At 46.2% G+C, this 27,305-nt stretch overlaps 1 protein-coding gene across 1 annotated transcript in view; it reads left to right on the top strand.

Moving 5' to 3' along the window:
- The first annotated feature begins 228 nt into the window (after nucleotides 1-228).
- The window catches only part of LOC124003344 (S-adenosylhomocysteine hydrolase-like protein 1), a 77,298-nt gene continuing 50,221 nt past the window's right edge, over nucleotides 229-27,305 (top strand). Inside the window, exon 1 of the mRNA XM_046311512.1 lies at nucleotides 229-689. Coding sequence (XP_046167468.1) covers nucleotides 501-689 — 189 coding nt within the window. The 5' untranslated portion in view covers nucleotides 229-500. The remainder of the gene's footprint in view (nucleotides 690-27,305) is intronic.

Genomic DNA, 27,305 nt, shown 5'->3' with positions numbered 1-27,305 from the left:
TATTTTCTAGGCCATTAGCGATAACATGAAATACACTTTATGACTTTCATTAACATGCAGGTTAGCCACAGGGTGGTACTGTTGCCTAGGTTTATTAACACGCAGCCGTCACGCAGACGTTAGCAAGGCGTTGGTCTCATGTCATGCCAGTTAGACTTTCAATGGCAGGCTATAGCCACACGGTGGTACGGTTGCATAGGCTTAATTTTGGCTCATATCACCCCCATAGCGCACATTTTCAGGTGACTGCTATGCAAAAAGACTGCAGCTTGGTGCACGCGAAGGAACTGCGCAGGCAACCAGCCGTTTTATGACAGCAATTGCTAAACTAGTTTGTAAAGATAAAATGGCCAACTAATATACCAAATGGTTTCTTCAGCTGCACAAATAATTCACTCTTCCTCAAAATACCGAACAGTTGGCAGCAACACTAATTCTGTAGCTAACTAGCTACTACCACGTTATAACTAATTTGTTGCACGTTTTCATTATTTATCGGAATGTCGGACACTCTAGGGGACGGAAAGTTGGAGCTGAAACAAGCCAGCAAAGAAGTAAAGGAGAGCGAGAACGTGGCGGAAAAATACTCAGCCATGACAGTGAGCAAGAACAGCGAAATTGTCATGGGTGAACTGTCAGTGTCGTCCGCTGCGTTTAGTGCGGTCCCTACTCACAAAACTGTCAAAAAGGTAAGACACATTAGCTATGTACGTATGTGTTTATTTTGCTACTTTTCTTATCTTCACATCATGTCCCATTCAGGATGTCCCATCTAAACATAACGTAATTCAATTATATTATTGACTTCGTTAGTAGCTTCTGCAATCCAACCATTTATTCTCAATGCACTTATAGTATTATTGCAGGTGTACACTTGGTGCAGTAACTTACGGTCTATGTCTGTCACCCACCCCCATAACCAGTGTTGATTTTAACATGTATATCTTGGTGGGGCAAACACATTTTTTAGATGCATGCCAGCAGAGCCACTACACGCGACACTAAACAATACATTAATTGCACTATAACGGTGACAAACGGTGCCCACAAACCGTTGGGGCCTACGTAAATCTGTCCCAACAGCAGAGCTTTCTTTTCAACACCATGGTGTGAATCATTACCACTGCTACATCTGGTTATCAGTGGAGCCTTGTCTGAGTGTATCAGCCTAATTTACTTCCTTTTTGCTTAAACAAATGTTGTTTCTAAGTGTAACAGAATCATTTTAAACCGTCCCCCCTCGCCCATGTGTGGGCCGTATGGGCCGTTCTTACGGTATTCTACCTGTACACCAAGTCAGAACCATAGGATAAATAAAGGGGGTATATAAACAGGCAATGAAAGCTCTTACAATATTCAATGTTTACATTTATCTATAACAGGATATAGGCTATGCACCACCAACAGTAGGCTAAGTTATGAGGGGGAAAGGGACCAAATTATTAGAGTGAGGCACATGGGCTTCTAACAGCTTACTACACAACATACTAGAGGTCGACCGAATATGATTTTTCAACGCCAATACCGATTATTGGAGGACCAAACAAAGTTGATACCGATTAATCAGCTGATTTATTTATTTGTAATAATGACAATTACAACAATACTGAACAAACACGTTTATTTCAACTTAATATAATACTTCAATAAAATCAATTTATCTTCAAATAAATAAGGAAACATGTTCAATTTGGTTTAAATAATGCAAAAACACAGTGTTGGAGAAGAAAGTAAAAGTGCAATATGTGCCATGTAAAAAAGCTAACGTTTAAGTTCCTTGCTCAGAACATGAGAACATATTAAAGGTGGTGGTTCCTTTTAACATGAGTCTTATATTCCCAGGTAAGAAGTTTTAGGTTGTAGTTATTATAGGAATTATAGGACTATTTCTCTCTATACCATTTGTATTTCATCAATCTTTGACTATTGGATGTTTTTATAGGCACTATGGTATTACCAGTGTAACAGTATAGCTCCCGTCCCTCTCCTCGCCCCTACCTGGGCTTGAACCAGGGACACATCGACAACAACCACCCTCGAATCATCGTTACCTATCGCTCCACAAAAGCCGCGGCCCTTGCAGAGCAAAGGGAACAACTACTTCAAGGTCTCAGAGTGAGTGACGTCACGATTGAAACGCTATTAGTGCGCACCCCGCTAACTAGCTAGCCAATTCACATCGGTTACACCAGCCTAATCTCGGGAGTTGATAGGCTTGAAGTCATAAACAGCTCAATGCTTGAAGCACAGCGAAGAGCTGCTGGCAAATAAAGGAAAGTGCTGTTTGAATGAATGAATACGAGCCTGCTGCTGCCTACCACCACTCAGTCAGACTGCTCTATCAAATATCTAATCATATACTTAATTATAACATAATAACACACAGAAATACGAGCCTTAGGTCATTAATATGGTAAAATCTGGAAACTATCATTTCGAAAACAAGACGTTAATTCTTTCAGTGAATCTAACGAGTGGCATTAGTCTAAATATTGCTGTTACATTGCACAACCTTCAATGTTGTGTCATAATTATGTACAATTCTGGCAAATTAATTACGGTCTTTGTAAGGAAGAAATGGTCTTCACACAGTTCGCAATGAGCCAGGCGGCCCAAACTGCTGCATATACCCTGACTCTGCTTGCACAGAAAGCAAGAGAAATGACACAATTTCCCTAGTTCAAATAAATTAATGTTAGCAGGCAATATTAACTAAATATGCAGGTTTAAAAATATATACTTATGTATTGATTTTAATGAAAGGCACTGATGTTTATGGTTAGGTACACATTGGTGCACCGACAGTGCTTTTTTCGTGAATGCGCTTGTTAAATCATCACCCGTTTGATGAGGTAGGCTGTGATTCGATGAGAAATTAACAGGCACCGCATCGATTATACGCAACGCAGGACAAGCTAGATAAACTAGTAATATCATCAACCATGTGTAGTTAACTAGTGATTATGATAAGATTGATTGTTTTTTATAAAGTAAGTTTAATGCTAGCTAGCAACATACCTTGGCTTCTTGCTGCACTCGTGTAACAGGTGGTCAGCCTGCCACGCAGTCTCCTCGTGGAGTGCAATGTAATCGGCCACAATCGGTGCCATTTGATTTGAATTTGATTTTCATTGTTTTTTGATTAAGATTGTTATGAAAACTTGAAATCGTCCCTAATTAATCGGCTATTGTTGTTGTTTTGTCACAAAACTGAAATTAGTCGAACTATTCGAATTTTAGCACCCAGGAATAGGCAAAGTGGAGAAACTTCACACACATACAAACACACCTTGAAAAAAACACAATTAAAGGGGAATTCCACCCTGGTTCTGCCACGGCATATAGTCATTACTTTAATAACAACATTACTTTTTTATCATTAACAAATACATGTATGCATATCTAGTCTGGGTGGGAAAGCCCCATGCCCATTTCATATTGGGTCCTACCTGCAACATCAGTAACACCTGCTGCAACATCACTGTACAGCTCTAATACTATATGGTCAGAAAGTGTGCAGGTGCCATGTCCTGTGTCACTAGTAACTTATTAAACAAGTGCCCTTTTTTATGTAGCTACTAAAACCTACTGACTTAGGTGTTTATCATCCATGGAAGGCAGAGGAAATATGGTAATAATAGTATTATATGAACTCAGAAAATCAGCTTGGATAGCATTAGAAAGACTACCCTGTACAATCTCACCTTCTCATGCGCTGAATAAACATTAGCTTGGAGTGCTCTCCTGCGTTAGCACCCAGAAGCAGCCTGGCATATTATGCAAGTCAGAGGTGCAATGTTACACTCAATGAATGCACACACACACGCACACTTGGTGGTTGTTATGCAACACTGGTTCGAATCAATGATTTATGTGTGCACTAGATGAATGACAGGGTTTTATGTATAAAAACCTTTAAGTACCTTTTTTAAATGATAATTATTTTTTTTGAAAGTATTAATGTCAATATCCCCACCAAAACAAAAAATACTTAAATGCATGTGATTTTGTCCTTTAAACATTTAAATTAAATACTGCAGAATTCCATTCATTCCTATGGAGGCCTGCTTTTCTGAGTGCCAGTATGGCTTCAAAGCCTCTCCATGGCCAAAACATAGCATCAGCAATCCAGGGTTTATACACATCATTGGTTGGAGTCCAGCAGGAAGTGAGTCTGAGAGCAATAGAAGTGGACTTACAATTTCAGAGTGAGAGCGAAAGGTTTTTGTTACATTTCAGTTTGTTCACACAGATTTATGGGCCTATTTGAAATGATAATTCCAATACAGTGTAGGCTTATTATTCTTTTGTAGAGAAAATGTAAGGACAGATACAGACAAGGAGCTATAGGTGAGCAGTTATGCTGGGACTTGACCGTAGCTCTGTGTGGGTGGTATTTGATATTTTATTAGGCTCCTCATTAGCTGTTGCAAAAGCAGCAGCTACTCTTCCTGGGGTCCACACAGAACATGAAACATAATACAGAATGACATAATACAGAACATCAATAGACAAGAACAGCTCAAGGACAGAACTACATAAAAACATTTTTAAAGGCACATGCAGCCTACATATCAATGCATACACCAAACTATCTAGGTCAAATAGGGGAGAAGCTTTTTGAGGTGTTTATCTGTTTTTTTTAAAAATCAGGTTGGCTGTTTATTTGAGCAATATGAGATGGAAGGAAGTAACATGCAAGGGCTCTATATAATATTGTACACTTTCTTGAATTTGTTCTGGATTTGGGGACTGTGAAAAGGCCCCTGGTGGCATGTCTGGTGGGATAAGTGTTTTTGCTAGTGTTCAGTGGGCAGTTATACAACACAACAGAGCCACTGTTGCACTTCTTAAAAAGAGCATACATCCACAAACTACCCCCTTTGACACTAGGGGGCACTATTTTTATTTTTGGAAAAATAACGTTCCCAAAGTAAACCGCCTATTTCTCAGCACCAGCCCGCTGGAATATGCATATAATTGACAGATTAGGATAGAACACTCTAAAGTTTCCAAAACGGTCAAAATATTGTCTGTGAGTATAACAGAACTGATATTGCAGGCAAAACCCTGATAAAAATCAAACCAGGAAGTGGCCTCTATTTTGAAAACTACATGTTCCATAGCCTCCCATTGCTCCATTTAAAGGGATATCAACCAGATTCCTTTTCCTATCGCTTCTTCAAGGTTTCAACAGTCTTCAGACATAGTTTCAGGCTTTTATTTTGAAGAATGAGTGTGAACGACCACATTGCGTAAGTGGATAGGTGGGGGCTCTCAGTGAGTTGTATGCAAAAGAGAAAGGCGGCCATTTAAACGTGTTAACCCTCGCAAGGCTGCAGGCCCAGACGGCATCCCCAGCCGCGCCCTCAGAGCATGCGCAGACCAGCTGGCCGGTGTGTTTACGGACATATTCAATCAATCCCTATACCAGTCTGCTGTTCCCACATGCTTCAAGAGGGCCACCATTGTTCCTGTTCCCAAGAAAGCTAAGGTAACTGAGCTAAACGACTACCGCCCCGTAGCACTCACTTCCGTCATCATGAAGTGCTTTGAGAGACTAGTCAAGGACCATATCACCTCCACCCTACCTGACACCCTAGACCCACTCCAATTTGCTTACCGCCCAAATAGGTCCACAGACGATGCAATCTCAACCACACTGCACACTGCCCTAACCCATCTGGACAAGAGGAATACCTATGTGAGAATGCTGTTCATCGACTACAGCTCGGCATTCAACACCATAGTACCCTCCAAGCTCGTCATCAAGCTCGAGACCCTGGGTCTCGACCCCGCCCTGTGCAACTGGGTACTGGACTTCCTGACGGGCCGCCCCCAGGTGGTGAGGGTAGGCAACAACATCTCCTCCCCGCTGATCCTCAACACGGGGGCCCCACAAGGGTGCGTTTTGAGCCCTCTCCTGTACTCCCTGTTCACCCACGACTGCGTGGTCACGCACGCCTCCAACTCAATCATCAAGTTTGCGGACGACACAACAGTGGTAGGCTTGATTACCAACAACGACGAGACGGCCTACAGGGAGGAGGTGAGGGCCCTCGGAGTGTGGTGTCAGGAAAATAACCTCACACTCAACGTCAACAAAACTAAGGAGATGATTGTGGACTTCAGGAAACAGCAGAGGGAACACCCCCCTATCCACATCGATGGAACAGTAGTGGAGAGGGTAGCTAGTTTTAAATTCCTCGGCATACACATCACAGACAAACTGAATTGGTCCACTCACACTGACAGCGTCGTGAAGAAGGCGCAGCAGCGCCTATTCAACCTCAGGAGGCTGAAGAAATTCGGCTTGTCACCAAAAGCACTCACAAACTTCTACAGATGCACAATCGAGAGCATCCTGGCGGGCTGTATCACCGCCTGGTACGGCAACTGCTCCGCCCTCAACCGTAAGGCTCTCCAGAGGGTAGTGAGGACTGCACAACGCATCACCGGGGGCAAACTACCTGCCCTCCAGGACACCTACACCACCCGTTGTTACAGGAAGGCCATAAAGATCATCAAGGACATCAACCACCCGAACCACTGCCTGTTCACCCCGCTATCATCCAGAAGGCGAGGTCAGTACAGGTGCATCAAAGCTGGGACCGAGAGACTGAAAAACAGCTTCTATCTCAAGGCCATCAGACTGTTAAACAGCCACCACTAACATTGAGTGGCTGCTGCCAACACACTGTCATTGACACTGACCCAACTCCAGCCATTTTAATAATGGGAATTGATGGGAAATGATGTAAATATATCACTAGCCACTTTAAACAATGCTACCTTATATAATGTTACTTACCCTACATTATTCATCTCATATGCATATGTATATACTGTACTCTACATCATCGACTGCATCCTTATGTAACACATGTATCACTAGCCACTTTAACTATGCCACTTTGTTTACTTTGTCTACACACTCATCTCATATGTCTGCTAAATGACTTAAATGTAAATGTATATACTGTACTCGATACCATCTACTGTATGCTGCTCTGTACCATCACTCATTCATATATCCTTATGTACATGTTCCTTATCCCCTTACACTGTGTATAAGACAGTAGTTTTGGAATTGTTAGTTAGATTACTTGTTGGTTATCACTGCATTGTCGGAACTAGAAGCACAATCATTTCGCTACACTCGCATTAACATCTGCTAACCATGTGTATGTGACAAATAAAATTTGATTTGGATTTGATTTGATTGTTACTCCCGGTCCTAGTGAAAAGCCAACTGTCCCGGTTGATATATTATCGAATAGATATTTGAAAAACACCCTGAGGCTTGATTATAAAAAACGTCTGACATGTTTCTGTGGACATTATGGATATAATTTGGAATGACCGCCCTTTCCGGTGGATTCCTGGGCATAACGCACCAAACTAACTGAGGTATTTGGATATAAAAAATGTCTTTATGGAACAAAAGGGACATTTGTTGACTAACTGGGAGTCTCGTGAGTGAAAACATCCGAAGATCATCAAAGGTAAACTATTAATTTGATTGCTTTTCTGATTTTCGTGACCAAGTTACCTGATGCTAAGTGTACTTATTGTTTTGTTGAGCGATCAATAAACTTACACAAACGCTTGTATTGCTTTCGCTGTAAAGCATAATTTCAAAATCCGAGACGACAGGTGGATCAACAAAAGGCTAAGCTGTGTTTTGCAATATTGCACTTGTGATTTCATGAATATTTTCTAGTAATATTATTTGACTGTGGCGCTATGCTATTCAGCGTTGCTGATGACAATTATCCCGGATCCGGTATGGGTGGTTAAGAGAGGTTAAAAGCGATACACTACTCTTGACACTTTGTCAGCCCGTCTGTTTTTTCTCTCTGCTGCACTAAATGTCACTGATCCCCTTAACCTATTTTCTCCAATCTTTCCATTCCCCTCTGCCCAAATCTCTCTAGTCTGTAGTTTATCCACTATGACGGCTTAGTTGTTGATTTTCCCTGCTGTAGTACCATTGGGAGAAATACATTCCACCTACCTGTAAATTGTTTCCATTCCTGAAAGCAGCAGTCTTTTTTGTTGTTGTTGTTGAATTTTATTTTTACGAATAGGGAGAGGAGCCACAGTACAGTACCCCCCCACCCTGACGCCGGCCTCGAGGACGACCCGGAAGGCGAGGCGCAGGGCGTTCAGAATGGAGGCGGTGGAACTCACCCAGCAGAGATGGGTCCAAGATGTCCCCCACCGGCACCCAACACCTCTCCTCCGGACCGTACCCCTCCCAATCCACGAGGTACTGCAGGCCCCCCAGGATGGACCGTACAGTGTACGCCAGACCCCCCTCGATGTCCAGGGGGGCGGAGGGACCTCCCGTACCTCAACGTCCTGCAGTGGACCAGCCACCACCGGCCTGAGGAGAGACACATGAAATGAGGGGTTAAGAGGGGAGCTGTAACCTATAACACACCTCGTTTATTCTCCTCTGGACTATAAATGGCCCAACAAACCACGGACCCAGCTTCCGGCAGGGCAGTCGGAGAGGCAGGTTTCGGGTCGAGAGCCAGACCCTGTCCCCTGGTGCGAACATGGGGGCCTCACTACAGTGGCGATCAGCGCTCAGCTTCTGTCGCCCACCGGCCTGTTTAAAGGATTCCTGGACGGCTCTCCAGGTCTCCTTTGAGCGCTGCACCCAATCCTCCACCGCAGGAGCCTCGGTCTGACTTTGATGCCACGGTACCAGGACCGACTGATAACCCAACGCACACTGAAACGGCGACAGGAGTGGCGAAGTGAATTCTGGGCCATCTCGGGCCATGGGACGAACCTTGCCCACTCTCTTTCGACTCTGTCACTACTTAGAGAACCGATCCACAACCACCAGGATCGTGTGTTCCCCTGTGACGGAGGAAGATCGGTAAGAAAGTCAACAGACAGGTGTGACCAAGGCCGCTGTGGAATGGGGAGGGGCTGTAACTTCCCTCTATGCAGGTGTCTAGGAGCCTTACACTGAGCGCACACCGAACAGGAGGAAACATAAACCCTCACATCCTTAGCCAAGGTGGGCCACCAGTACTTCCCCCTAAGAGCCCGCACTGTCCTCTCAATCCCCGGATGACCAGAGGAGGGTAGCATGTGGGCCCACCTGATCAATCTATCACAAACACCAAGCGGGACGTACTTCCGGCCCGCTGGACACTGCCTTAAGTGAAACAGCCGTTCACGCCCGCTCTGCCCTCGGGTGGGTGATCGAACACCGCCCGGAAGCGGCAGGTGAACTCTGGGTAATGGTCCCTCGCTGACTCCGGGCCCTCCCAGACCGCGTTGGCCCACTCCAGGGCTTTACCTGAAAGGCAGGAGACGAGGACGTTGACACTCTCCTCTCCCGAGGGAGTCGGGTGAACGGTCACCAGATACAGCTACAGCTGGAGCAGGAACCCCTTACACCCGGCAGCCGTCTCATCGTAGTCCCTCGGGAGAGCGAGTCGAATCCCGCTGGGGCCGGACGCCGCCAGAGAGGGTGGTGGTGCAGGATGGAGAGTGGCTGGAGACGGGGTAGGGAGGCCGCTCCTCTCCCATCTCTCCATTCTCGCCAACACCTGATCCATAGCTGTCCCCAAACGGTGTAATACCGCTGTATGTTGTTGCATGGACGGGGTGGGCGCGTCAGCTCCTGCTGACTCCATGATATCCGGTGCGGGATTCTGTCAAAACTCCCCAAGGAGATGTGGGTGTGGAGTCAGGCACAGTAGAAACAAGTACAGAATGAAAATGGTGTTTAATAAACCTGCTCAAAAATCACAGGACACCTGACTACAGCAGTAGCCATGAAACACACTCAGACACAGTCCAGGGAAAAACCACCTGTAAAACATGAACTAGCGAAAAACGCAACCCAAACTGACAGTAAACTAAAACAATCCCTCACAAAAACCCAAAGCAAATGTCGAAATGTCGAGATAAATAATTAACCAAAATGAAACCAGGTGAAAACAAAACAGACATAACCAAAAGAAAAGGAAAAAGGATCAGTTGATCTGTGGCAGCTAGTAGACCGGCGACGACGACCGCCGAGCGCCGCCCGGACAGGGAGAGGAGCCACCTTCGGTGGAAGTCGTGACAATATAATGCCTTGGATGACTAACAATGGAGAGACTATCAGAAACTGGGATTTCCTTGACTTTATATTTGCTGATGAAGTCACTATCTTAACATCCTTCTTGATCCTGTGACTTCCTTAGCTTCTCAACTCTTACCCTCTGGTGACTTATTGGTGCTGTTGGCTGTCAGCGACAGAAATATCATTACTTATCCATGAAAGAGTTGATACTGACTTCATCTGTCTTCTGTTAATCTAGCATTTCTTTCAAGAAACAGATGTTTTGTTGTTATTGGACCTTCATTTGTTTCTGTCGCTCAGTATGCTGGTCAGTGTTATCCATTAACAGATTTGAGCAATACACCAACTGAACCGTGTTACTAGCTTTTGTGGGAAAGTTTTTATATATGTGTGTGTGTGTGGTGTTCACATGTAGTGAGAGCAGCATAAGCTTGTTTGCCACAAATCAAATGTTATTTGTCACATGTGCTGAATAGAACAGGTGTAGTAGACCTTACAGTGAAATTCTTATTTACAAGCCTTTAATAACCAACAATGCAGTACCTAAATACCTAACAAATGTAAGAGTTAAGCATAACAAATAATTAGACAACACAGTAAATCACGATAGCGGGGCTATATACAGGGGGTACCGGTACAGAGTCAATGTGCGGGGGGGCACTGGTGTCGAGGTAATTATGTACATGTAGGTAGAGTTATTAAGGTGGCTATGTGTAGATCATAACAGAGTGGGGGTGGGGGCACAATGCAAATAGTCTGGGTAGTGCCGTGTCTTTGGCATCATTAAAAGTGAAGGCTGTTATTTTATCAAATCAATTCTCTGTAATTATTATTACGTGATTAAACTTGTCATGTTTTGTCTTATATTGTCTTGTCATTTTTGCTTTCCCTTCTGTTCGTTTTCCCCCTGCTGGTCTTTTTAGGTTCGTTCCCTTTTTTCTCTCTCCCTCCCTCTCTCTCTTCTCTCTATCGTTCCGTTCCTGCTCCCAGCTGTTCCTATTCCCCTAATCAATCATCTAATCTTTTCACACCTGTTCCGTATCTTGCCCTCTGATTAGAGTCCCTATTTCTCCCCTTGTCTTCCGTTTCTGTCCTGTCGGATCCTTGTATATTGTTCACCGTGCTGTGTCTTTGTCTCGCCCTGTCGTGTCGTGTTTCCCTCAGATGCTGCGTGTGAGCAGGTGTCTGAGTCTGCTACGGTCGGTGCCTTCCCGAGGCAACCTACAGTTTATGGTCGAGTCTCCAGTCTGTCCTCGTCACTACGAGTGGAATTAGTTTTTTATGCTTTGTTTACCGCTCCGATTTGTCTAGGAGTATTGCATATTTCCTTTACTGGAATAAAGACTCTGTTTTCGCCAAGTCGCTTTTGGGTCCTCATTCACCTGCATAACAGAAGGATCCGACCAAGGAATGGACCCAGCGACTACAGACGCTCGTAACACTGCCGTCGAGATCCAAGGAGCCATGCTCGGCAGACACGAGCAGGAATTGTCTGCTGCTCGTCATGCCGTGGAGAACCTGGCCGCTCAGGTTTCCGACCTCTCTGGACAGTTCCAGAGTCTTCGTCTCGTGCCACCTGTTACTTCCTGGTCTGCCGAGCCTCCGGAACCTAGGGTTAATAACCCACCTTGTTACTCCGGGCAGCCCACGGAGTGCCGCTCCTTTCTCACCCAGTGTGATATTGTGTTCTCTCTCAACCCAACACATACTCTAGAGAGAGAGCTCGGGTTGCTTACGTCATATCACTCCTTACTGGCCGGGCTCGAGAGTGGGGCACAGCTATCTGGGAGGCAAGGGCTGATTGTTCTAACAATTACCAGAACTTTAAAGAGGAGATGATTCGGGTTTTTGACCGTTCAGTTTTTGGTAGGGAGGCTTCTAGGGCCCTGGCTTCCCTATGTCAAGGTGATCGATCCATAACGGATTACTCTATAGAGTTTCGCACTCTTGCTGCCTCTAGTGACTGGAACGAGCCGGCGCTGCTCGCTCGTTTTCTGGAGGGACTCCACGCAGTGGTTAAAGATGAGATTCTCTCCCGGGAGGTTCCTTCCAGTGTGGACTCTTTGATTGCTCTCGCCATCCGCATAGAACGACGGGTAGATCTTCGTCACCAAGCTCGTGGAAGAGAGCTCGCGTCAACGGTGTTTCCCTGCTCCGCATCGCAACCATCTCCCTCCTCTGGCTCAGAGACTGAGCCCATGCAGCTGGGAGGTATTCGCATCTCGACCAAGGAGAGGGAACGGAGGATCACCAACCGCCTGTGCCTCTATTGCGGACTTGCTGGACATTTTGTCAATTCATGTCCAGTAAAAGCCAGAGCTCATCAGTAAGCGGAGGGCTACTGGTGAGCGCTACTACTCAGGTCTCTCCATCAAGATCCTGTACTACTATGTCAGTCCATCTACGCTGGACCGGTTCGGGTGCTACATGCAGTGCCTTGATAGACTCTGGGGCTGAGGGTTGTTTTATGGACGAAGCATGGGCTCGGAAACATGACATTCCTTTCAGACAATTAGAGAAGCCTACGCCCATGTTTGCCTTAGATGGTAGTCATCTCCCCAGTATCAGATATGAGACACTACCTTTAACCCTCACAGTATCTGGTAACCACAGTGAGACTATTTCCTTTTTGATTTTTCGTTCACCTTTTACACCTGTTGTTTTGGGTCATCCCTGGCTAGTATGTCATAATCCTTCTATTAATTGGTCTAGTAATTCTATCCTATCCTGGAACGTTTCTTGTCATGTGAAGTGTTTAATGTCTGCTATCCCTCCCGTTTCTTCTGTCCCCACTTCTCAGGAGGAACCTGGCGATTTGACAGGAGTGCCGGAGGAATATCATGATCTGCGCACGGTCTTCAGTCGGTCCCGAGCCAACTCCCTTCCTCCTCACCGGTCGTATGATTGTAGTATTGATCTCCTTCCGGGGACCACTCCTCCTCGGGGTAGACTATACTCTCTGTCGGCTCCCGAACGTAAGGCTCTCGAGGATTATTTGTCTGTGTCTCTTGACGCCGGTACCGTAGTGCTTTCTTCCTCTCCGGCCGGGGCGGGGTTTTTTTTTTTTAAGAAGAAGGACGGTACTCTGCGCCCCTGCGTGGATTATCGAGGGCTGAATGACATAACGGTTAAGAATCGTTATCCGCTTCCCCTTATGTCATCAGCCTTCGAGATTCTGCAGGGAGCCAGGTGCTTTACTAAGTTGGACCTTCGTAACGCTTACCATCTCGTGCGCATCAGAGAGGGGGACGAGTGGAAAACGGCGTTTAACACTCCGTTAGGGCATTTTGAGTACCGGGTTCTGCCGTTTGGTCTCGCCAATGCGCCAGCTGTTTTTCAGGCATTAGTTAGTGATGTTCTGAGAGACATGCTGAACATCTTTGTTTTTGTCTACCTTGACGATATCCTGATTTTTTCACCGTCACTCGAGATTCATGTTCAGCACGTTCGACGTGTACTCCAGCGCCTTTTAGAGAATTGTCTCTACGTGAAGGCTGAGAAGTGCTCTTTTCATGTCTCCTCCGTTACTTTTCTCGGTTCTGTTATTTCCGCTGAAGGCATTCAGATGGATCCCGCTAAGGTCCAAGCTGTCAGTGAGTGGCCCGTTCCAAGGTCACGTGTCGAGTTGCAGCGCTTTCTAGGTTTCGCTAATTTCTATCGGCGTTTCATTCGTAATTTCGGTCAAGTTGCTGCCCCTCTCACAGCTCTTACTTCTGTCAAGACCTGTTTTAAGTGGTCTGGTTCCGCCCAGGGAGCTTTTGATCTTCTCAAAGAACGTTTTACGTCCGCTCCTATCCTCGTTACTCCTGACGTCACTAGACAATTCATTGTCGAGGTTGACGCTTCAGAGGTAGGCGTGGGAGCCATTCTATCCCAGCGCTTCCAGTCTGACGATAAGGTCCATCCTTGCGCTTATTTTTCTCATCGCCTGTCGCCATCGGAACGCAACTATGATGTGGGTAACCGCGAACTGCTCGCCATCCGCTTAGCCCTAGGCGAATGGCGACAGTGGTTGGAGGGGGCGACCGTTCCTTTTGTCGTTTGGACAGACCATAAGAACCTTGAGTACATCCGTTCTGCCAAACGACTTAATGCACGTCAAGCTCGTTGGGCGTTGTTTTTCGCTCGTTTCGAGTTTGTGATTTCTTACCGTCCGGGTAGTAAGAACACCAAGCCTGATGCCTTATCCCGTCTCTTTAGTTCTTCTGTGGCTTCTACTGATCCCGAGGGGATTCTTCCTTATGGGCGTGTTGTCGGGTTGACAGTCTGGGGAATTGAAAGACAGGTTAAGCAAGCACTCACGCACACTGCGTCGCCGCGCGCTTGTCCTAGTAACCTTCTTTTCGTTCCTGTTTCTACTCGTCTGGCTGTTCTTCAGTGGGCTCACTCTGCCAAGTTAGCTGGTCATCCCGGCGTTCGAGGTACTCTTGCTTCTATTCGCCAGCGCTTTTGGTGGCCTACTCAGGAGCGTGACACGCGCCGTTTCGTGGCTGCTTGTTCGGACTGCGCGCAGACTAAGTCAGGTAACTCTCCTCCTGCCGGTCGTCTCAGACCGCTTCCCATTCCTTCTCGACCATGGTCTCACATCGCCTTAGACTTCATTACCGGTCTGCCTTTGTCTGCGGGGAAGACTGTGATTCTTACGGTTGTCGATAGGTTCTCTAAGGCGGCACATTTCATTCCCCTCGCTAAACTTCCTTCCGCTAAGGAGACGGCACAAATCATCATTGAGAATGTGTTCAGAATTCATGGCCTCCCGTTAGACGCCGTTTCAGACAGAGGCCCGCAATTCACGTCACAGTTTTGGAGGGAGTTCTGTCGTTTGATTGGTGCGTCCGTCAGTCTCTCTTCCGGGTTTCATCACCAGTCTAACGGTCAAGCAGAAAGGGCCAATCAGACGATTGGTCGCATACTACGCAGCCTTTCTTTTAGAAACCCTGCGTCTTGGGCAGAACAGCTCCCCTGGGCAGAATACGCTCACAACTCGCTTCCTTCGTCTGCTACCGGGTTATCTCCGTTTCAGAGTAGTCTGGGTTACCAGCCTCCTCTGTTCTCATCCCAGCTTGCCGAGTCCAGCGTTCCCTCCGCTCAAGCGTTTGTCCAACGTTGTGAGCGCACCTGGAGGAGGGTGAGGTCTGCACTTTGCCGTTACAGGGCACAGACTGTGAGAGCCGCCAATAAACGTAGGATTAAGAGTCCTAGGTATTGTTGCGGCCAGAGAGTGTGGCTTTCCACTCGCAACCTTCCCCTTACGACAGCTTCTCGTAAGTTGACTCCGCGGTTCATTGGTCCGTTCCGTGTCTCCCAGGTCGTCAATCCTGTCGCTGTGCGACTGCTTCTTCCGCGACATCTTCGTCGCGTCCATCCTGTCTTCCATGTCTCCTGTGTCAAGCCCTTTCTTCGCACCCCCGTTCGTCTTCCCTCCCCCTCACGTCCTTGTCGAGAGCGCACCTATTTACAAGGTACGTAGGATCATGGACATGCGTTCTCGGGGACGGGGTCACCAATACTTAGTGGATTGGGAGGGTTACGGTCCTGAGGAGAGGAGTTGGGTTCCGTCTCGGGACGTGCTGGACCGTTCGCTGATTGATGATTTCCTCCGTTGCCGCCAGGATTCCTCCTCGAGTGCGCCAGGAGGCGCTCGGTGAGTGGGGGGGTACTGTCATGTTTTGTCTTATATTGTCTTGTCATTTTTGCTTTCCCTTCTGTTCGTTTTCCCCCTGCTGGTCTTTTTAGGTTCGTTCCCTTTTTTCTCTCTCCCTCCCTCTCTCTCTTCTCTCTATCGTTCCGTTCCTGCTCCCAGCTGTTCCTATTCCCCTAATCAATCATCTAATCTTTTCACACCTGTTCCGTATCTTGCCCTCTGATTAGAGTCCCTATTTCTCCCCTTGTCTTCCGTTTCTGTCCTGTCGGATCATTGTATATTGTTCACCGTGCTGTGTCTTTGTCTCGCCCTGTCGTGTCGTGTTTCCCTCAGATGCTGCGTGTGAGCAGGTGTCTGAGTCTGCTACGGTCGGTGCCTTCCCGAGGCAACCTACAGTTTATGGTCGAGTCTCCAGTCTGTCCTCGTCACTACGAGTGGAATTCGTTTTTTATGCTTTGTTTACCGCTCCGATTTGTCTAGGAGTATTGAATCAAATCAAATCAAATCAAATTTATTTATATAGCCCTTCGTACATCAGCTGATATCTCAAAGTGCTGTACAGAAACCCAGCCTAAAACCCCAAACAGCAAACAATGCAGGTGTAAAAGCAATATTGCATATTTCCTTTACTGGAATAAAGACTCTGTTTTCGCCAAGTCGCTTTTGGGTCCTCATTCACCTGCATAACAAAACTAATCATGTAAATGGAATTAACTAGGAAGTCGGGGCACCAAGGAAAATCTTCAGATTACAAAGTTATAATTTTCCTAATATAACTCTTCAGATATTTTAAAATCTGATCAATCAGTCTTCTAATTAATGAATTATTCTCTACCTCAAGTTAGTCTCATTCCAAATGCCATTTGATTAGATGTTCAGGAGTCTTATGGCTTGGGGGTAGAAGCTGTTTAGAAGCCTCTTGGACCTAGACTTGGCGCTCCGGTACCGCTTGCCGTGCGGTAGCAGAGAGAACATTCTATGACTAGGGTGGCTGGAGTCTTTGTGTCATGTTTTGTCATTAATTATCATGTCTTGTCCCTGTGCTTCCCCTTCTATTCGTTTCCCTCTGCTGGTCTTATTAGGTTCTTTCCCTCTTTCTATCCCTCTCTCTCCCCCTCCCTCTCTCACTCTCTCGCTCTCTCTTCTCTCTATCGTTCCGTTCCTGCTCCCAGCTGTTCCTATTCCCCTAATCAATCATTTAGTCTTCCCACACCTGTTCCCGATCCTTTTCCCTGATTAGAGTCCCTATTTCTCTCCTTGTTTTCCGTACCTGCCCTGTCGGATCCTCATCTATAATTCACCGTGCTGTGTCTATGTTTTGCCCTGTCGTGTCGTGTTTCCCTCAGATGCTGCGTGGTGAGCAGGTGTCTGAGTCTGCTAGGTTCAAGTGCCTTCCCGAGGCAACCTGCAGTTCTCGATCAAGTCTCCAGTCTGTTCTCGTCTTTTCGAGTAGTATTATGCTTTTTGTTTTGTAAAGTTTCTTACTGGATTAAAAACTCTGTTTTCGCCAAGTCGCTGTTGGGTCCTCATTCACCTGCATAACAGAAGGATCCGACCAAGGAATGGACCCAGCGACTACAGACGCTCGTAACACTGCCGTCGAGATCCAAGGAGCCATGCTCGGCAGACACGAGCAGGAATTGTCTGCTGCTCGCCATGCCGTGGAGAACCTGGCCGCTCAGGTTTCCGACCTCTCTGGACAGTTCCAGAGTCTTCGTCTCGTGCCACCTGTTACTTCCTGGCCTGCCGAGCCTCCAGAACCTAGGGTTAATAACCCACCTTGCTACTCCGGGCAGCCCACTGAGTGCCGCTCCTTTCTCACCCAGTGTGAGATTGTGTTCTCTCTCCAACCCAACACATACTCTAGAGAGAGAGCTCGGGTTGCTTACGTCATTTCACTCCTTACTGGCCGAGCCCGAGAGTGGGGCACAGCTATCTGGGAGGCAAGGGCTGATTGTTCTAACAATTACCAGAACTTTAAAGAGGAGATGATTCGGGTTTTTGACCGTTCAGTTTTTGGTGGGGAGGCTTCTAGGGCCCTGGCTTCCCTATGCCAAGGTGATCGATCCATAACGGATTACTCTATAGAGTTTCGTACTCTTGCTGCCTCTAGTGACTGGAACGAGCCGGCGCTGCTCGCTCGTTTTCTGGAGGGACTCCACACAGTGGTCAAAGATGAGATTCTCTCTCGGGAGGTTCCCTCCAGTGTGGACTCTTTGATTGCTCTCGCCATCCGCATAGAACGACGGGTAGATCTTCGTCACCAGGCTCGTGGAAGAGAGCTCGCATCAACGGTGTTTCCCTGCTCCGCATCGCAACCATCTCCCTCCTCTGGCTCTGAGACTGAGCCCATGCAGCTGGGAGGGATTCGCATCTCGACTAAGGAGAGGGAACGGAGGATCACCAACCGCCTGTGCCTCTATTGCGGATTTGATGGACATTTTGTTAATTCATGTCCAGTAAGAGGCCAGAGCCCATCAGTAAGCGGAGGGCTACTGGTGAGCGCTACTACTCAGGTCTCTTCATCTAGATCCTGTACTACTATGTCGGTCCATCTACGCTGGACCGGTTCGGGTGCTACATGCAGTGCCTTGATTGACTCTGGGGCTGAGGGTTGTTTCATGGACGAAGCATGGGTTCGGAAACATAACATTCCTTTCAGACAGTTAGACAAGCCTACGCCCATGTTTGCCTTAGATGGTAGTCATCTTCCCAGTATCAGATTTGAGACACGACCTTTAACTCTCACAGTATCTGGTAACCACAGTGAGACTATTTCTTTTTTGATTTTTCGTTCACCTTTCACACCTGTTGTTTTGGGTCATCCCTGGCTAGTATGTCATAATCCTTCTATTAATTGGTCTTGTAATTCTATCCTATCCTGGAACGTATCTTGTCATGTGAAGTGCTTAATGTCTGCCATCCCTCCCATTTCTTCTGTCCCCACTTCTCAGGAGGAACCTGGCGATTTGACAGGAGTGCCGGAGGAATATCATGATCTGCGCACGGTCTTCAGTCGGTCCCGAGCCAACTCCCTTCCTCCTCACCGGTCGTATGATTGTAGTATTGATCTCCTTCCGGGGACCACTCCTCCTCGGGGTAGACTATACTCTCTGTCGGCTCCCGAACGTAAGGCTCTCGAGGATTATTTATCTGTGTCTCTTGACGCCGGTACCATAGTGCCTTCTTCCTCTCCGGCCGGGGCGGGGTTCTTTTTTGTTAAGAAGAAGGACGGTACTCTGCGCCCTGCGTGGATTATCGAGGGCTGAATGACATAACGGTTAAGAATCGTTATCCGCTTCCCCTTATGTCATCAGCCTTCGAGATTCTGCAGGGAGCCAGGTGCTTTACTAAGTTGGACCTTCGTAACGCTTACCATCTCGTGCGCATCAGAGAGGGGGACGAGTGGAAAACGGCGTTTAACACTCCGTTAGGGCATTTTGAGTACCGGGTTCTGCCGTTTGGTCTCGCCAATGCGCCAGCTGTTTTTCAGGCATTAGTTAATGATGTTCTGAGAGACATGCTGAACATCTTTGTTTTTGTCTATCTTGACGATATCCTGATTTTTTCACCGTCACTCGAGATTCATGTTCAGCACGTTCGACGTGTTCTACAGCGCCTTTAGAGAATTGTCTCTACGTAAAGGCTGAGAAGTGCTCTTTTCATGTCTCCTCCGTTACTTTTCTCGGTTCCGTTATTTCCGCTGAAGGCATTCAGATGGATTCCGCTAAGGTCCAAGCTGTCAGTGATTGGTCCGTTCCAAGGTCACGTGTCGAGTTGCAGCGCTTTTTAGGTTTCGCTAATTTCTATCGGCATTTCATTCGTAATTTCGGTCAAGTTGCTGCCCCTCTCACAGCTCTTACTTCTGTCAAGACGTGTTTTAAGTGGTCCGGTTCCGCCCAGGGAGCTTTTGATCTTCTAAAAGAACGTTTTACGTCCGCTCCTATCCTCGTTACTCCTGACGTAACTAGACAATTCATTGTCGAGGTTGACGCTTCAGAGGTAGGCGTGGGAGCCATTCTATCCCAGCGCTTCCAGTCTGACGATAAGGTTCATCCTTGCGCTTATTTTTCTCATCGCCTGTCGCCATCTGAGCGCAACTATGATGTGGGTAACCGTGAACTGCTCGCCATCCGCTTAGCCCTAGGCGAATGGCGACAGTGGTTGGAGGGGGCGACCGTTCCTTTTGTCGTTTGGACAGACCATAAGAACCTTGAGTACATCCGTTCTGCCAAACGACTTAATGCCCGTCAAGCTCGTTGGGCGTTGTTTTTCGCTCGTTTCGAGTTTGTGATTTCTTACCGTCCGGGTAGCAAGAACACCAAGCCTGATGCCTTATCCCGTCTGTTTAGTTCTTCTGTGGCTTCTACTGATCCCGAGGGGATTCTTCCTTATGGGCGTGTTGTCGGGTTGACAGTCTGGGGAATTGAAAGACAGGTTAAGTAAGCACTCACGCACACTGCGTCTCCGCGCGCTTGTCCTAGTAACCTCCTTTTCGTTCCTGTTTCCACTCGTCTGGCTGTTCTTCAGTGGGCTCACTCTGCCAAGTTAGCTGGTCATCCCGGTGTTCGAGGCACTCTTGCGTCTATTCGCCAGCGCTTTTGGTGGCCGACTCAGGAGCGTGACACGCGCCGTTTCGTGGCTGCTTGTTCGGACTGCGCGCAGACTAAGTCGGGTAACTCTCCTCCTGCCGGTCGTCTCAGACCGCTCCCCATTCCTTCTCGACCATGGTCTCACATCGCCCTAGACTTCATTACCGGTCTGCCTTTGTCTGCGGGGAAGACTGTGATTCTTACGGTTGTCGATAGGTTCTCTAAGGCGGCACATTTCATTCCCCTCGCTAAACTTCCTTCCGCTAAGGAGACGGCACAAATCATTATCGAGAATGTGTTCAGAATTCATGGCCTCCCGTTAGACGCCGTTTCAGACAGAGGCCCGCAATTCACGTCACAGTTTTGGAGGGAGTTCTGTCGTTTGATTGGTGCGTCCGTCAGTCTCTCTTCCGGGTTTCATCCCCAGTCTAACGGTCAAGCAGAAAGGGCCAATCAGACGATTGGTCGCATACTACGCAGCCTTTCTTTCAGAAACCCTGCGTCTTGGGCAGAACAGCTCCCTGGGCAGAATACGCTCACAACTCGCTTCCTTCGTCTGCTACCGGGTTATCTCCGTTTCAGAGTAGTCTGGGTTACCAGCCTCCTCTGTTCTCATCCCAGCTTGCCGAGTCCAGCGTTCCCTCCGCTCAAGCGTTTGTCCAACGTTGTGAGCGCACCTGGAGGAGGGTGAGGTCTGCACTTTGCCGCTACAGGGCACAGACTGTGAGAGCCGCCAATAAACGCAGGATTAAGAGTCCAAGGTATTGTTGCGGCCAGAGAGTGTGGCTTTCCACTCGCAACCTTCCTCTTACGACAGCTTCTCGTAAGTTGACTCCGCGGTTCATTGGTCCGTTCCGTGTCTCCCAGGTCGTCAATCCTGTCGCTGTGCGACTGCTTCTTCCGCGACATCTTCGTCGCGTCCATCCTGTCTTCCATGTCTCCTGTGTCAAGCCCTTTCTTCGCACCCCCGTTCGTCTTCCCTCCCCCTCCCGTCCTTGTCGAGAGCGCACCTATTTACAAGGTACATAAGATCATGGACATGCGTTCTCGGGGACGGGGTCACCAATACTTAGTGGATTGGGAGGGTTACGGTCCTGAGGAGAGGAGTTGGGTTCCGTCTCGGGACGTGCTGGACCGTTCACTCATTGATGATTTCCTCCGTTGCCGCCAGGATTCCTCCTCGAGTGCGCCAGGAGGCGCTCGGTGAGTGGGGGGTACTGTCATGTTTTGTCATTAATTATCATGTCTTGTCCCTGTGCTTCCCCTTCTATTCGTTTCCCTCTGCTGGTCTTATTAGGTTCTTTCCCTCTTTCTATCCCTCTCTCTCCCCCTCCCTCTCTCACTCTCTCGCTCTCTCTTCTCTCTATCGTTCCGTTCCTGCTCCCAGCTGTTCCTATTCCCCTAATCAATCATTTAGTCTTCCCACACCTGTTCCCGATCCTTTTCCCTGATTAGAGTCCCTATTTCTCTCCTTGTTTTCCGTACCTGCCCTGTCGGATCCTCATCTATAATTCACCGTGCTGTGTCTATGTTTTGCCCTGTCGTGTCGTGTTTCCCTCAGATGCTGCGTGGTGAGCAGGTGTCTGAGTCTGCTAGGTTCAAGTGCCTTCCCGAGGCAACCTGCAGTTCTCGATCAAGTCTCCAGTCTGTTCTCGTCTTTTCGAGTAGTATTATGCTTTTTGTTTTGTAAAGTTTCTTACTGGATTAAAAACTCTGTTTTCGCCAAGTCGCTGTTGGGTCCTCATTCACCTGCATAACACTTTGACCATTTTTAGGGCCGAGCAGTTGCCATACCAGGCAGTGATGCAACCCGTCAGGATGCTCTTGATGGTGCAGCTGTAGATCCTTGTGAGGATCTGAGGACCCATGCCAAATATTTTCAGTCTCCTGAGGGGGAATAGGTTTTGTCGTGCCCTCTTCACGACTGTCTTGGTGTGCTTGGACCATGTTAGTTTGTTGGTTATGTGGACACCAGGGAACTTGAAGCTCTCAACCTGCTCCACTACAGCCCCGTCGATAAGAATGGGAGCGTGCTCGGTCCTCATTTTCCTGTAGTCCACAATCATCTCCTTTGTCTTGATCACGTTGAGGGAGAGGTTGTTGTCGTCCTTGCACAACACGGTCAGGTCTCTGATATCCTCCCTATAGGCTGTCTCATCGTTGTCAGTGTTCTGGCCTGACACTGTTATGTCATCTGCAAATGTAATGATAGTGTTGGAGTTGTGCCTGGTCATGCAGTCATGAGTGAGCAGGGAGTACAGGAGGGGACTGAGTACACACCCCTGAGGGGCCCCTGTGTTGAGGATCAGCGTGGCGGATGTGCTGTTACCTACCCTTACCACCTGGGAGCGGCCCGTCAGGAAGTCCAGGATCCAGTTGCGTGAGGTGTTTAGTCCTGGGGTCCTTAGCTTAGTCATGAGCTTTGAGGGCTCTATGGTGTTGAACGCTGAGATGCAGTCAATGAATAGCATTCTCACATAGGTGTTCCTTTTCTCCAGGTGGGAAAGGGCAGTGTGGAGTGCAATAGAGATTGCATCATCTGTAGGTCTGTTGGGGCGGTATGTGAATTTGAATGGGTCAAGGGTTTCTGGGATAATGGTGTTGATGTGAGCCATGACCAGCTTTTCAAAGCACTCATGGCTAAAGATGTGAGTGTTATGGGTCGGTAGTCATTTAGGCAGGTTATCTTAGTGTTCTTGGGCACAGGGACTATGGTGGTCTGCTTAAAACATGTTGGTATTACAGAGTCAGACAGGGAGAGGTTGAACATGTCTGTGAGTATAACAAAACTGATATGGCAGGCAATCCATCCAGATGTTTTTTCCCAGTTTACCACTGATTACAATGTCTGTGGCTTTTTACAATGGCAATGGCTTTTTTGGGATATAAAGTAAACTTTATCAAACAAAATGACTATTTGTTATGTAGCTGGGAACCTTGTGATTGCAACCAGATGAAGATCTTCAAAGGTAAGTGATTTATTTTATTGCTATTTCTGACTTTCTGCTTGGTTGGACATGTATGTAATGCTTTTGTGTGCGGGGCGCTATCCTCAGATAATTACATGGTGTGCTTTTGCCGTAAAGCCTTTTTGAAATCTGACAAAGCGGCTGGATTATCAAGAAGTTAAGCTTTTAACTGATGTATAACACTTGTATTTTCATGAATGTTTAATATTACGATTTCTGTATTCTGAATTTTGCGTTCTGCAATTTCACCGGATGTTGTCAATGTGGGACGCTGGCGTCCCAATGAGCCGTAAGAAGTTAATACATGGTTGACAGACAAGTTCCTTACTTTCTCCCCCTTCCTCTTGCCTCTTCCATTTTAGCAGTAATGCTGCAATTATTTGGTTGTAATTTTGAGTAGAGCAGACATTTTCATATATTTTTGTTAGCTCCATGTGTGACAACACAGTAATGTAAAAGTTGTGTTTTTTAATGATCCAATACAAAATATAATACACTTGTTGTAATGTCGTTCTTCGTTTGTAGAAAGAGAGTCGGACCGAAATGCAGTGTGGTGGTTACTCATGACTTTAATGAAAAAAGTGACACATGAAATAACTATACAAATTCGAAAACAACAAACGGAACGTGAAACCTAATACAGCCTATCTGGTGAAACTACACAGAGACAGGAACAATCACCCACAAAATACAAAGCGAAACTCAGGCTACCTAAATACGGTTCCCAATCAGAGACAACGAGAATCACCTGACTCTGATTGAGAACCGCCTCAGGCAGCCAAGCCTATACAACACCCCTACTCAGCCGCAATCCCAAATACTACAAACCACAATACGAAAATACAATAACATAAACCCATGTCACACCCTGGCCTGACCAAATAACATAACGAAAACACAAAATAGAATGACCAAGGCGTGACACTTGTCATAATTTGGTTGTAATCCAGAGAGGTTAGAAACATTATCTAGATCCTCTGAGGCTGTGGAGGGTTCCTGAAACCTTTACTCTTCAGTTGTAACACACACTCCCTCCCTCACACGCACTCTCTCTCCCTCACATGCACTCTCTCACACGCACTCTCTCTCTTTCATAACAATCAGTAATCTGCCTTTTTGGATGCTGATTATGGCCGATTACATTGCAATCCATGAGGAAACTGTGTGGCAGGCTGACCACCTGTTACGTGAGTGCAGCGTCAAAAGAACCTTGTGGCAGCAAGGAGCCAAGGTAAGTTGCTAGCCAGCATTAAACTTATCTTATAAAAAACAATCGATCTTCACATAATTACTAGTTAACTACACATGGTTGATGATATTACTAGGTTAACTAGCTTGTCCTACGTTGCATATAATCCATTCAGTGCCTGTTAATTCATCATCGAATGACAGCCTAATTCAACTTGATGAAACGGGTGATGATTTAACAAAAGCGCATTTGCGAAAAAGCACATTTGTTGCACAAATGTACCTAACCATAAACATCAAAGCTTTTCTTAAAATCATTACACAGAAGTATATATTTTTAAACCTGCATATTTAGTTAAAATAAATACATGAACTGTTTCTTCCTCACAAAGACCGTAATTAATTTGCTAGAAATGTACAGAATTATGACATAACATTGAAGATTGTGAAATGTAACCGCAATATTTAGACTTAGGATTGCCACCTATTTGACAAAATACGGAATGGTTCCGTATTTCACTGAAAGCATAAACATTTTGTTTTCGAAATTATAGTTTCCGGATTTGACCATATTAATGACCAAAGGCTTGTATTTCTGTGTGTTTATTATAAGTCTATGATTTGATATTTGATAGAGCAGTCTGACTTAGTGGTGGTAGGCAGCAGCAGGCTCGTAAGCATTCATTTAAACAGCTCTTTACTGCATTTGCCAGCAGCTCTTCGCAATGCTTGAAGCACAGCACTGTTTATGACTTCAAGCCTATCAACTCCCGAGATTAGGCTGGCAATACTAAAGTGCCTATAAGAACATACAATGGTCAAAGGTATATGAAATACAAATGGTATAGAGAGAAATAGTCGATGCGTCATAATTCCTATAATTACTACAACCTAAAACTGCTTAGTTGGGAATATTGAACCACCAGCTTTCATATGTTATCATGTTCTGAGCAAGGAACTTCAACGTTAGCTTTTTTACATGGCACATATTGCACTTTTACTTTTCCCCAACACTGAATTTTTGCTTTATTTAAACCAAATTGAACATGTTTCATTATTTATTTGAGACTAAATAGATGTTATTTATGTATTATGTTAAGTTAAAATAAGAGTTCATTGTTCCTTCAGTATTGATGTAATTGTCATTATTACAAATATATATATATATATATATATATATATATATATATATATATATATATATAAATCGTCCGATTAACCGGTATCGGTTTTTTTTGGGGTCCTCCAATAATCGGTATCATAATCGGTCTAATCAAAACACCAATAGTGCTAGGCTGTGAGAAATATCACTGATATAATTATTCTGAAAGAAAGCTTCTAAGAACTAGTGTTGCACGGTATACTGGTAATATCATGTTACTAAGATGTCATGATACTTATGGTCCCAACATTTTAGGATACCGTAGTATTTCATATGATATTACCACATTTTCCAGCTCGACTGATTTAAAGAACCTGTTATAAGTGTCTGTTAGAAAATGTTCATAAATTCAGTTACATTTTTTAAGCAACAGACACTTACATGGCAGTTGGATATTCCCCAGTGAAGCATGAAGTGTGCTTAAATAAAAGTTCCCTTTGGTATGGTAGTACGTTTTATTATGGTTTATATTGTAAAGAGGTCACTGGGGTCACTGCTGATCCTCATCATAGAGGAGCATGGTGATTTAGGTGCGGGTACTATTGGCCCACAAGTGACTTTTTCGGGGACCCCAAACAAATACATAAAGAAATATTTTGCTGAATTTTAGTCTAATTTAGCGGCCAGGTGCGGGTACTATTGGCTAATGGAATTAAATGGCTAATGACTGACTGCTCATTCTAAAACCACACTGGTGGTGGTGTTGGTGAACAATTTGGTGTAAGTAGGATGGGTCAGAATAGTGGGTATTTTTAGGCTGGACCATATCTGTGGGCCTGGTCAGATCTGCTGCGGTGCTTTTAGGCTTATGGAAATAGGCTTTAATTCCCTTTCAATCCTTTTTATTAGCCAATGACCTCAGGCTCAATTAGCAAGCAGCCACAGCCGGGATTTCACAGGATGGAAAGGGGCACCAAACTTACAAAATCGAAGGGAATGGAACATTAGCAGAGAGACTGTGAGAGGGAACAGATCCAGACTGAGACAATACTGCAAACAGGGAAACGACTCAAGTTAAGGACAGAAGGAGAGAGGAGGGAAGTGGATTGGTCAGGTGGCTGATGGTGGGGGCTACGGTACGGCCCTCTTTTGCCCTCCTGGAGTGGATATTGCAATGATAACAGATGCTGAACGTAACAGCCAGGAGAAGAGCTTGAGCACTGGTGAGGGATGAACGTGGAGCCTGTACTGCAAGTGGGGGGTATGGAGCTACAAGCGGGAGCCATGGCTCAGGCACACAGACACAGGGTGAGTGAGAGGGTGAGGAGTAGTTCTAAGCACTGCTCCATAAAAACCCTCTATGACTGAGCCATGCAGCCTGACTGTGTCTCACTTAGGAAGATAAAATAATCAGTAATTTTATATTTGCCTTTTTTTCAGCTCAGTTAAAAAAAATTCAAAAGGTTGTGAACTTTCAACACCCTTAAGGTGATATGAGTCACACTGTAGCAAAGTTACAATGCAACCATTTTAATGCTAACTTGCTCAGTTTTATTGGTAAGGTAGATAGAGAATCTCCCCTCTAAGCATATGCTGTCAAATGTTTTTCTTTGCATTTGATAGAGGTCAGCTTTCTGAAAGAGTATTATGGATGTGTACTGAATTTTGCTGTTGTGCTGTCCCGGTTCTCTACAAAAATGAAGTGGATAATTGA

Source organism: Oncorhynchus gorbuscha, linkage group LG18 (assembly GCF_021184085.1).
Source record: "Oncorhynchus gorbuscha isolate QuinsamMale2020 ecotype Even-year linkage group LG18, OgorEven_v1.0, whole genome shotgun sequence".
NCBI classification, from domain to species: Eukaryota; Metazoa; Chordata; class Actinopteri; order Salmoniformes; family Salmonidae; genus Oncorhynchus; species Oncorhynchus gorbuscha.
Note: the sequence above shows the minus strand (reverse complement) of the source record. Positions and strands in the feature narration are given on the sequence as shown.